Genomic DNA, 13,443 nt, shown 5'->3' on the forward strand with positions numbered 1-13,443 from the left:
ATGTGGCGACGCATCTCAGTATCAGTTTGTGCTCTAGAGGTCTTAATGTTTGTGTATTTTCCTGTGAAAGGGGCAGTTGGGTTAAAATCTCTCTGGAAATGGTTGAATGCTGTTTCCCATTTATTTTTTTTTTTATTCTTTGGGGTTTTTTGCATGCACTTCTTTCTTCTTCTCTTATATTATAATGACTAAGTGCTATTCCATAGAGATTCCCACTCTGATGCATTCAGAAAGCCCCAGCTTTAGACTTTATTCTTCTATGAAAATTCTAGCTTACTTGTAACAAAGGTTACTTTCAATCCTTCCTGTATGTGGATGAAAAAATGAAGAGGGAAATATTTCTATTGTCTCCTGCATCTCTCTTTTTGTTTTAGTCCCAGGTTTCTTTGTGAATTGTGTATTGATTCTGAACATCTGGAATTGGCAATGTGCCGACTAAATGGTTTGGTGTGTTTTGTTTGTTTTTCTTTTTTTTTTTTCCCCAGAGGTGATAGTTTCTGCTTTTGCTATAGAAACTAGAAGAGTTTCTGTTTGAGTGTTTAATAGTCTAGTAGTTGAAAAGAAAATAGTACCCATGGGATGATCTGTGTTTGCAAGCAAGCCATTTATGGCTCTCAGTTACCAACACATTTATTTTAGTGTGTGTTCCAGGATGCTGACAATATCTGGACTATTCATTCCCAGGTAGAATATACTACCATCTCTCTATCATGAGTAGCTAGGGCTGCATTTTACTCATTGCCTGTGGCTTCTGAGATATGTTATTGTTCTTTTGACAATGCTGAGAAATTAATTTGCACTATTTCGTAATGCTGTGACTCCCATACTGCAAACTCCATAAGGCATTGACTTAATGGCCAACACAAGTGCAGTGGAGGATGTTAAATTGTATGTTTACAAACATATTGAAACTTGAAAGTAGAGAAAACAGTTTATTTAACCTTACAATTAATTTTAATAATAATAGAATAGCTTAGATTATCCTGTCTTAACCTGAAGTGTTTTTTTCAATTTATAAAGGACTGAAACATAGTTGACAATTATATGGACACAAAAATACTATTTGCTATGTTTTATTTTCTACAATCTGGTTAAAAGTAGCATGCAAGTAATTGAATAAAAATACTTGTATATATGACTTATTTTGAAGTAAAAATTATACCAGCAATGGATAAAAATCTTACCATGAAAGTTTAAATGAAAGTATGACAAAAGAAGAGTAAACAATTTTTTAACCTGAAAAATGTTTCCCTGTTATCTTTCACATATTCCATTAATTTAATAATGTCATGGGCTCTGAAAACATATTTTCATACATTTTAAATTGTTCTTAGACTGTTAAATCATTTTTTCCTTTATAATTGATAACAATATGAAAAAGGCATGAATAATTAAAAAAGTTGGATTGGTTGTAGAGGAATCTTGTATTTACACAGGCTAGCCCATACTGCTTAGCACTCTGATGAAACCCACCTGACTTCCATGTAAGTCTGGTACCACCTGGCATGTATTGCATGCATGGACATAGATTTCTATGAAGTTGAATGCTTTTCATCAACTTACCTAGCCAGATGAAGGCATATTTTCTACCACATTTGGTCATTCTTGTGCTTTCTAAATACAACTGTTTGTAAAAATATACACACGTTTCCTTAAGGTTGCCAAGTGCATGCTAAATATTAACAAACTGAATGGATAATATGCAGATTGACACTTTTTTTAAGGCATATCCTAATTTTAAAGAGCTATCATGATGTAATTCCTGTAGTTACTGCCCCTAGAAGGGAACTGGATGCTCCCAGGTATCTCACTCCAGTGAAATCTCAGCAGCCACCCGAAGGCAGTTGTACATCTCCTGTGGCAGGTCAGCCCGAGTGAGATTGTTTCCATCCAGGCGCAAATGTGTGATCTTGGAATAGGTCATTGGCCCAACAACCTTACAGAAGCTGCTCAATGGGAACTCTGAAACAAAGGGAACATGAATAAGAGAAAGCATGAATAATTAGGACAAATAGGACAAAACCATTATTTTTCCACTTTTTAAATTTTATTTGGAAATTGTGACCTTAAATTTATTCTACTATTTTTCAATATTTTGCATGTCTGCTGATGTAATTCCCCATGAGTTTACTGGAACTTGAGGGACTTGTGTTAGGAGAGGTTCTTTCCATTAGTTGTGAGAGGTCCAGAATTTCAAGACTGAGTTTTTCAAGTGCTATGTGCTCCCAGTATCTATGTGATTTTTAAGACTTCAGATTTTATACAGAGGTCTAATCTGACATTTAGAAAAAAGGAAAAAAAAATAATCTCCAGTAAAAGTGGAGTTGCAGAGGGAGGAATCAATCATGCTGGGTACATTATGATGGAAGTGTAAAACCGTGCTACATAAGATTTTGAAGTAAGTAAAAAGTTTCTGGAGAAATTGAAACCATGATACGGCCTTACCCTTAAGAACAGGCAGTCCAATGGGTGTCTGTGTCAAATATTATTTTGGATGTGTCATTTTGATTTACTAGTTTCAAAATGAAATTTGGGGCTGGGGTTGGGAAGGAGTTTTACATTTAAATTGTATAGTTGAACCTTTCCAGAATAGCAGGATTAGAAGGTGAGTATAAATGTTAAAAATATTTATAAAAATATTTATATTTATTGTACCTTAGATATCATGATATATATAGCCTCTATTCAGTTGAAGTATCATTTGGTTCACATAACACCAGACAGGTCTTGAATGGAAAACTATGTCTTGTATCTTATGAGCAGTATTAACTGTAAGCTAGAAATGACATGAAGTAGAGAAATTCTGTGCTGAGTATACATAAGCATACACAAATACATATTATAGACCTCTGTCATGCAGAGAAGATCTATCCTCAGGAGAGAATGTATGTGAATAAACCTGATGTCCCCTGCATATCACATAGTGTAATTCTGCAAAGATGGTCCTTCATTCTCACCTGCGTTTCCTTTGAGTCAGACAGAAGATTAGTCTATTGAAAAGCTCCATCACTACTAAAGAAGCCGTCTGAGAGGCTTGATCTTCTTCGGGCCATTGACATGAATTGAATTCACACAGAAAATATTTTAAAGGGATTCCTTTAATGAACCCATTCACCAGTATGCGGACAAATTTCATATCTTCAGTTGCTTTTATGTTGCAAAGTACTAGCTCTCATAATTTCCGAGAAATCGAGGTAGTGTTCTCAAAATCGGATGCCATTTTAACTACCAATCATAGGTCATTCATGGACATTTGAAAACACCACCTTATATATCTTTTCTGCATCACTATTTAACTCACCTAAGAAAATGCGATGACCTACATCATGTTGTAGTATTAAAGGAAGTGGAGGAAGTATCTTTCATACCTCCACTTTAACTTCAATTGGATTCTTTCAGAACTGGCATTACAATAATCTGCTATCATTGATGAAACACAGCTTGTGTAAACTAAGTATAAATGTACACCCATCTGTACAGGCAGCTCTTTAAAGCATGAGAGCTTAGGTAATTTTTTGGAGATATGATGTTGAAGAATGGGTGAAGATTTGTGTATCTTTCACAGAATAAGTTGTTTTGAGTAAGGATTAAGGAAATGTATTTCAAATGTTAGATCTTGATCACCAATTTGATTAAAGCAAATCAAAACAATTTCCTAGACTTTGTATATTGTACAGCCTTCTTTTGGAAGGGTGAGATAAAATGCATCCTTAATAGCACATTTATTGGGCAGTCCATATTGTAATATTGTATAATTTTAAGCCTGCAGACCAATTCTGATACTTTTCCGATTCAAAATGTACCAGCTGAAGTGAACTGATGATTCTTGTGAGTTAGTATCATATAATCTCATAGATGTTTATACTATTAGATCTGTGTGGAATTTTGCTGAATGAAAACACAAGTTCCTGAGACTTTGAACTCATTTGCTTGGCCTACAGGCTATACCATTAACTGTTTAGGTCCAGTTTTCTGCAGATGGTTTGGGTGTAATTTGCAAAGATTAAAATAAACATTAATTCTAATATAGATTTTTTTTTTCCATTTTCTTGTCATTCAGGAATGGCATGGTAAGTATATTTTTGTTGAAGGCAGACATTTAAAAACTTTCTTAATTTAGTTATTTGTTTTTTTCCATATTGTTAGTTTTGAGCATAAACACTAACATATGGTTGCAAAATAAGGTATGCTTATACAAGTTGGGTAGAAGCTTAAGTACTCAAAGGATTTAAACTTCATGCATGTAAACCACAAAATTTATCTGTGTTACCAAAATACTCAGCTGTATTGACTATTTATGAGACTGAAACCACTTTGGAAGTGGATGCAGATCTAGTCCTCACAGAATTCAAAGGAACTCTGTCATGGACTTCAGTGGGATTTGGCTCCAATATTTGGTGCACACTGTTTGCATTTGAGTTTTATTTTTTTATACAGTTCATATAATTGTCAGTTGTTAGAAGCATATTAAAAATGTTTGTTTTCAAATTGCAGTCTCCACTAGCAGAAAATACGGTAAGTGGGTCTTGTGAATGCACTTGATCTGCTGTTACTTACATGGTCTATATGGGAACTGCAATCAGTGAGACTAGAGCGCTGTTGCATAAAACATGTCAGTAACTTACTTCCTCCTTTATCACACTTATTAGTGTTGCAGGTGTTAAAATGTCTTCCTGAATTTATAATATTCTGGTTCAGAGGCAGTGTACCTGGAATTTTGCCACTAGCGTGGCATTCATATTTTCCCAACACAGAATTCCTGCATGAGCCAGACACTGAGAGAATAAGAAGGATTGGATGAAAATTTCCATCTGAACAACGATTTTCTCACTAAAAGTGGCTGTCGTCATAAGAAATTCTGATATTCTAACAAACTACGTGAATATTTGAAATATCTGGGGGGAAAAAAAATCGGGAACAGGCATGTCCTCTCCTCTCCTCTCCTCTCCTCTCCTCTCCTCTCCTCTCCTCTCCTCTCCTCTCCCATACCTATAGAGCAAAATGGGAGCATAGAAATACTTATTTTTAGACAGAATTATTTTTTTACTATATGCTAGGTGAGAGTATATCCCTTGTACATCAGGAGTGCAAGCAGCCTTTAGCTGAGAGGAAGATTAACTGTGCAAAGTTTCCTTGTTCAGGCATGCAATACAGTGGGCAATCCTAATGGGATCTGAAGTCCCATAGTCATCCTTGCTGCTCTGTGGTCCAACAGTAATCATATCTGAGTCATTTCTGCACAGGCTATTGTAAAAAAATCCTTTTGGGTTTGGTGGAGTGAGCCAGATAAAAGACGATAAAGCATCTCCACAACTAACTCTGTTTAGAATAAGCACGATTATGGTACAGGTACTGATCCAGCTGATGGACTGGAGCAGAATACGTGGCCCCTTAACTGTTGTCTGGAACGTTTTCACATTCCCCTTTTTATACTCCATTCATGTGGTATCTTCTTGCTGGGGTTTCAACGGAAACAACTCTCTTCTTAATCCTTTACAAGTACAAATGAAATATGGAGAAGTCTGCCTCTGGACCCTCTTCCTGTGTCACTGAACCTCTTTGATTCCTGTACGTTTTTCCATCCTGCAGTTTACATTCCATTTCTTTACAAGTGTGTGTGTATATATATGTATATAATCCTAGTGGCATCTTAAAGCATGGTAGCAAACCACTGTTATTAAACAGAAAATTCTATCCTTAAATTACTACTAATAAGAAATATTAAAAAAAGAAATTTTAATTTAGAAGTTACAGTTTAGGTTTGAGGTATGGAGAAAGCAAAGGCTTTTATAAACCTTCCATGGTCCTATGCTAGCTTGGAGGTCCAACTAGCATCAAGTACAGTAGATGGAGTATACAGTTGATACCTAACTTACACTCAATACAATGGATGTGCTTGAATTTATTAGTTAGAGATCAGAGGTGTTACTCTGAATTTGTCTTCATTCCGCTTTGCTATCTGCTTTCCCCACTGCTCCTCGCATCACAGATGAAGACAGAACTGAAGTAAAGCCAATTCGGCTACAATTTTTTTTATGTGTATATTCATCAACTCTTGTTCAAAAAGCTCAGTCACTCAAATGAGGATATTTCTCAAACAGGTAATTTCTTATGTATGGCAATGCATAATGACTGTAGCAAGCCCAGGATGAAAGTCATGGACAATAATTTAGAGAAATATTTCCTTTCTTTCTGGGAATATCAAAAGGCTTGGAACCAGATTACTCTTCATTAGACAAATATAAATGTTAATTGATAGCCTAAAGGTACCTGAGAAAAAGGGAGACAGTAGCAAATTAAGAACTCTGGAGAAATATATTCATGTTAGGTTTCAGTATAAGTGAAAACTTTAAGCTATATAAGCATAATCTGAAAGGTTATACCTTTTGTACACTGTAGGACAAATTATCATTACCCCTAATACAAAAGTCTCGCTCTCACAGTATATGTGTACCACGGGCCATGGTATGGAAGGGAAGCTGGCCTTGTTTACAGTCATCCTTACACAAATGTCTGGCAAATTACAATATTTTATTAAGAAAGGAAACTAGTCATTTGTTTGAGGCTCAAATACTCAAAGGTCAATCAACTAAATTTTTAGAAAGACTAAGCACTCACAGCTGTAGGTCAGGTGTAATGAATAGTGAACTGCAAAGGCTTTGATCACCCTGTATCTTGTACTTCATTAAACTGAAATGCTTATTGCTAACTAAATTTTGTCCCCCATTGTCAATTAGCATCTTAGGGAACACAATATTATGCCTGTGAAATTAGATAGTCAAGAAAATTTGTTATTGGAGTCTGCTAGATTTTATGGTTAAACAAAAACCAGTAAATCGGAGTTCTCTTGCACCAGCCCATAGGGTAGCAATGACAGTGCAGCAGAGCTGGTGCACACTTATCACACCATCCCCTTCTGCTGCTGACCAGTACTCTGGAAATACAGCTTTCATTGCAAAATTAAATTGTTGTCACAATTGCTCAGAAGTCCTTGGAAATGTGAATGGAAAGCAAACTCGGTACCTGGGTATCTTGCAGAAGGCTCAGAACAACCATTCTAAGCAGGGAAAATTGCCTCATATATCTCATGAGAAATTAAACATTATCATTGTTTGCTCTTTTAGGAGAGGGAGAGTATCTGATACGAGTTCTACAGGTTGCTGTATGTGGTGCCTCAGGTAGGAAGCATTAACTCATTGTTTTCCCTCATCAAAACAAGGAACTGAGATGTAATAGGAAAAAAAAATCATAATGTTGAGGAAAATGTGAAGCATAGTAAATACAAAACATTTCAAAAGGTCTTGCCCTCTGTCTGGTAAAATCAGCACTAAAATGTTTGGCTTCAAAGGCTACGTCTGTATGGAGTTAGCTATGTATGGAATAGCTAACATTGATAACCTAAACCCCTGACAGATACGAGCAGGCAAACAGAAGAGAGGGTTTTATGGTTTACCTTGTGCCAGCTAGCAAGATAATCTAAGTCCTCCTGCAGAAACACTGTTATGTTTGACAGATCTGCCTCTCCATCAGGGACCGCTGCTGACAGAGGTGCAGCTGGAGAGCTTCTGATGTGATGGTGAGGCCTCTCCAGCTCTCCAACACCTCTTTCCCACCCCAGGATTAGGACAGCCTCGTAAAAGCCCTGTCTCAGTAAAAAACTCCATGATCTTGTGCAAGGTATGACATTTATTGACTTCAGAAGGAACATTTTTTCAAATCATGCTTGAATGGAGACAAGCTTGCCACCTGATAATACAATGTGGGAAAAGGGAATGAAAAGAAGAAACAATAGGGGCAGCTCTTTGGATTTCAAGATGGGTTTGGAGGGATACTCTGTGAAAGAAGGAACGAAAGAGAAAAAAGCAGCTACATTGTTGTATCTTTTTCACTGTGCCTTGTGCCTGATACCTTATGAATTTGTTGTCTTCTCCCTCTCTCCTCCCTCCAGCACTTTCCCTACCAGCCTTCTGAATGGTTACACATAGCATAGTCAGAGCCTCAGCTGATAGCTGTCTCTTTTTGCTGACATGAACTCCAAATGTCTTCCACACTGATTAAACTTTTCCCACTGTTTTTTTCCTCAACTGTATAAGTCAACTCCATTGGCTTCTATGGAGTTACTCCAACTTACATGAGATGAGAATTTGGCCAATAATACCCACATTAGTAGAAAAACAGACATTTCTGTCTTTAAGGTTAATTTGAGTAGCTATCAGATAAATGTCTGTCTTTTAACATTAATGTGGACAACAGTCAGAGAAACGTCAATGTGTCTAACCAGTACCATTTCTTCAGACTGGTTAATTTACCCTTTCAGATACTTGCATTGACTGTGGTAAATAATATTGAAAATATGCAAATTTAACTCACTGTTAATTTTGTTGACTTGGAGGTAGAAGTTTTCGAGGTTCTCACTAACAGTTGGAATGCTCTTCAGCTGATTGAAGGAGAGATCCAACTCAACCAGTGATGTGATATTGAAGACATTGCCTGGTATTCCAGAATCTGTTAATTTATTGTGGGATAAACGTAAATATTGCAGGGCTTTAAAACCTTGGAAGTACTCATCGGGAACATTGGAGATCTGGTTATTATCAAAATACAGCATGAGTAAGGAGTGAGGCAGTCCTGTTGGTAGCTTTGTAAGTCGATTGAAGCTTAAGTCAAGATACAAAAGCGAATTCAGGCCTTTAAAAGCCCCAGAAATAGAATCTGCTTTCAGCTGGTTGTTCTGGAGGTGAATGACAGTCAGATTCACCAGCCCCTCAAGTGCACCAGGATTGACTTTTGTGATCTTGTTGTGACTTAATTGCAGGTCGTCCAGAGTTTTGGGGAGTGGTCCAACAGCTTCAGTCAAATTGTTGTAGTTAATGTGAAGTTTCTTCAGATGCTTTAGTTTAGAGAAGACTCTTCCCTTAATTTTTGAATTTTCCAAATGGTTGTGATCTAGGATCAGCCACTGTAGGTCTGTTACATTATCAAACGTGTTCTCTTCAATGCCCTCAATCATATTGTTTCGAAGATAAAGATATTTTATTCCACTTGGTACAATCGGAATGGTTTTCAGTTTAAGATTGTCACAATACATGGCAGTAGGGTAGCTTAAAGGACAATTACATTCTGGGGCACAGACTGCTGAGGATGGCCCAAAAGGATCATAACCATAATCATCTGCGGGACCATAGTCATATTGGCAAAAAATGCCACTAATCAATAACAGAAAGACGGGTAGGGAGTTTAAAGTCATCTTTGCAATGTGTCTTGTCCCTGTATGGTGAAAGGGAATAAAATGTTATAACTTTAATTTTTTCTCTCTTTCAGCAATATTTGAAATTTTTCCACATAAAGATTATAATTAAAAACTAATTAATTTAGGCTTCCTGTTTAAAGCTATTAATTAAGAAAAAATATATTAATTTGTTAGTATTGCGTTGTTAATATTATAAACTTACAGCCCCTGTCTTGTTATAACCTGCCTTTTTAAAGCAAAATTGCAGGCCATTCTGCTGTTATAAGTAAAACATTCTTTACACCCTCCTGCATTCATTCATTAAGTCACAAGAACGATAATAAAGTCCAAGTTTTCTAAACTTGGCACAGAAGAGTTTTCAGTTTTGCTGAAGGCCATGTTCAGAGGCACTTCTGCCATTTAAATTCTATCAAGCCTTCCTAATATTGCCCCATCCCTGGAAACATTCAAGGTCAGGTTGGACGGGGCTCTGAGCAACCTGATCTAGTTGAAGATGTCCCTGCCCACGGCAGGGGGGTTGGACTAGATTACCTTTAAAGGTCCCTTCCAACCCAAACTATTCTATGATTTTATGATTCTATAATATACCGAATTGTCTCACATCTAAATAACATATGGCAATTTGACTTAAGTTTGAAAGAGCCAGGGAAGTTACAAACTGAGGGTAATGATCTGCTGTATAGTGTGTTGTTAAGATGCCTGTAGCTTGAAATATCATCTTCTCATGGATCATGTCCAGTAAAGCATGATCCACTAAGTTTCATATTCATCTAAAGAACAAACTAATAGAAATATATAGCATATTATCTTGGACATGTCAAACAACCAGCACTGCATATGTGTGCATGAGTATGCTCTATCTAATATGGATCTACAGTTGATCTGAAATAACTAAATTTCAGATAGTGCAAATGTTCTTGCAAATTCTATATATAACAATAACTGTGTTGATTACATTGTAAGACCATTCTAAACCAATAGAACAATAAAACACTGGCTTCACATAGTTGGTCTTCCAGTTCACGTATCACAAAAGGATGTTCAGCGTCCTTGGGGATGTTTTGTTGTGATCCAATATGAGTGGTCTCACCTTACTTTTTAAGGGCATACCTTTCTCATCAGATACTTCACAAGATGCTAATCTGTGAATATTAGTATCTTGCTTTTATTTCTTACTGCGTAGATAGATGTTGTGTTGGAAAAGTGAAGTCAGTGAGCTTACTTTGATTTTCACCAGTAAAAGACAAGGCTCAGTGTACTCAACTACTGTTCAGGGAGTGAGACAATTAAGAAAATCCTTAGAACCTTCTTGTTCTCAAGTAATTTCAGAAAGTATATGAAGCCTGTGAACAGACCACAAGACATTGATCTCAGATCTGGGCAATCTTCCAGCAGAGTAAGTTAGTCTTGTTATTGGCATTGTTTAGTGTTACAGAGTACCTAGTGTTAAAATGCAGGGCCATAGCTAGAAAGTCTTCCCTTCCCTAATTCTAAGTTTCCTTGCTTTTATTGGCTTGATAAAAGCCACATCACATTCTAGTCAGCTAATAATCTCAACTAAATTACCTCTAGGCAGGGCCTATTGGTCTCATGCAGTACAGCATGAAGATTTTTAAAAAAATGTTCTCATGTTATCTCCAGTCAATCACCCACAAAGTCCCTCTGCTAGATGTTAAGCTGCTGTCCCCTGCATAAGGAGGACGATTGCATATCTTTTCCATGATGTTGGTCCCATCACATTTATCTAATTCCAAACCATAGAATAGAGCAATCATTGCAATATGAGTTATCAGTGTAATTTCCTTTGTCTGTTCTTCATTACTGCATGAGAACGTGCAAACTCAACATTCAGTCCCCTGCTGGTATAAATAAGTACAGCTCCTCTGAAAGCAAAGACACTACAGTGACACAATTCAGCTCAAAATCTGGTCCTATTTAGGTACTAAACATTAAGGATGGGGGACTAACTGCTTCTGTATTCAAAGTATAAGACAAAGTGTAATGAACTTCTTGGACTACACTCTTTGGCCTTACAGTGACATTTTTACACATCTGCATCATTTTATAGTCTTACTGATAAAGTAGCATAAACATCCTATTTTAAATTCAAATTCTATTGTTCTAGTTTAAAATTATATTTGTAATGCTTAATTTTATTATTGATATCATAGGCTGACAGTTCTTTTGAATAGTATACAATGTTTAACTGCTGTGCAGAACCATGGAAGTAATTTAAAAAATTAGATAGCAAGTATTTTGAATTATTTTATCAACAACATTTTAAAATGTAGGTGACAATTCTGTAGTGCAAGGGCATATAAGCATGTGTGTGACATAAAATAGCACAGTAAAGTACATATGCAGTGTAGTTAACTTGTTTTATTCATGGATTTATCGTTCACATATCTAAATATTTCTGTGTCAGAAGTGTAAAAGGTAAATACATCGTGTACACATGCTTGTTTGTTGCACTGAACTATATGAATCCAAAAGATAAAATCAGAATACATTCTTAGATGTTTATGTTATAACATAAGCATGCTTGAACTAATTGCCTGCGTTTGTTCTAACCAGTTACGTTGTAAAATACCTGTGAAAATATTTGTGAAGTTGCTCAGGCAACTTGCCAAAACATACTAAATAGCAAATCCACTATTTTGGAAAAATGCTTACTACAGTAGAGTAGACAAACTACTCAAACTACTTTGGAGCTAGTCTATACTACCTTAATTCTAAAGTTGTTGTGAAACAAAATAAATATGTTTATTATTCAATCAGCCTTAAACTAAATATACCTTAATTCTGCAGCATAACATCTTACACATTTTGCAAAAGATTTAATTTTAAGAAGTTTTAATAGTATATTTAAAATGTGCTTTAAAATTAACTAAAAATTTCTTGATTAATTATTTAAATATCAGGATACCTTGTCTTTTTTAAAATGAAGCAAAATGATTTAACAAATGAAGTCTGTGGAACTCTTACTGATAGATTATGAATGAATAAGTAAGCAGTGAGTAGTCTTACAAATTTATTTGTACTGTACATCAACTCTTCTTTTGAAGTAGGACAAAACAAACTGTAAAAAAGCGCAACACTGATGCACAAAATATGTGAGGTTGTTTTAAGGAAACTAAGAAAGCGAATCCACTAAGCAACTGTTGATTTGTGTTCAATTTACAAATTGGCAAACTTATCCTGACATGTTTTCATGTTCCCATTACAGCTACATTTAAATAGCTGAACATTACGGTTAAAACATGCAGCAGCACTTACCTTACTGCTTTGAAGCTGCTTTCCTTAATTCCCAGAGCAGATGCAATAAGGGACTGTATCGACCAATATATGCTGTAAACAGTGTCAGGAGGTAAAAGTCTGCCAGATCCTCTGTGTTACAAGAGGAAAAAAAAAAAAGCCCTAGTCACGCTGTTCTCTGAAGCTGCTATGTCATCATGGTGATCTTGTGGTGTGGCATGTACAAAAATGCAGCTCTCTAATGAAGTGCAGGTGGATACCATATTTTGTACAAGGACAACCCATCTGTTATTCCTGTGGGATGAGAGAATGATCAGTGTTTCACAAACCTGAGAAAGTTTAGACCACTAACCATAGCCTTATACAAGGATTTTTTGTATTTTAGAGGGAAAACATTTTGGATTATAAAACAGATTACAAACAGACTTTTGTTTTCCAACTTATTTTATACTGCTAGACATGAGCTAACAAATAGTGCTCAGACCTCAATGTTGCTGTGCTTCTTCAGCCAAGTGACTCATTCATTTCTGCCTTTTTCTTTAACTATCTTATGTCCACAGTAAAATATCCTTAATAAAAGTTTTAGCTTGAGGATCAGAACCAAAGATGCAGGATTATCTTTGAATTATAACCTTTTCCACAACATTAAATACCGAGTTCAAAGTTTCTTCTGCAAAGCATTGGAATTTACTTGGTCTGGAGATTTACTTTGGTGATTGAGTGCATGTTTGTTTAATAAAAACACATCCCAGGAATGGTTTTTCAGCAGTTACTGTAAACTCACTTTATACATTTGTTCATTTTTGCACTTACAGCTTTCTCCTGCTTTTCAGAATCTGGAACTACTCAGCTTTACGTTGTCTGTTTCTTATTCCATGGATGTAGTTCAAGAATGCATCTTAAGGCTTGGATGAGATGTTATTTTCACCAGGCAATGC

General features: G+C 36.0%; 1 protein-coding gene across 1 annotated transcript; it reads right to left on the reverse strand.

Moving 5' to 3' along the window:
• Positions 1–919: 919 nt before the first annotated feature.
• LUM (lumican) lies at positions 920–12,833 on the reverse strand. Its single transcript, XM_019473467.1, has 3 exons — positions 12,527–12,833; positions 8,371–9,267; positions 920–1,962 (listed from the first exon to the last, which is right to left on the reverse strand). The coding sequence occupies exons 2-3, from the start codon at positions 9,245–9,247 to the stop codon at positions 1,808–1,810; spliced, it is 1,032 nt and encodes a 343-aa protein (XP_019329012.1). The 5' UTR covers positions 9,248–9,267; positions 12,527–12,833; the 3' UTR covers positions 920–1,807.
• Positions 12,834–13,443: the final 610 nt, after the last annotated feature.

Source organism: Aptenodytes forsteri, unplaced genomic scaffold (genome assembly GCF_000699145.1).
Source record: "Aptenodytes forsteri isolate BGI_AS27 unplaced genomic scaffold, ASM69914v1 Scaffold53, whole genome shotgun sequence".
NCBI lineage: Eukaryota > Metazoa > Chordata > Aves > Sphenisciformes > Spheniscidae > Aptenodytes > Aptenodytes forsteri.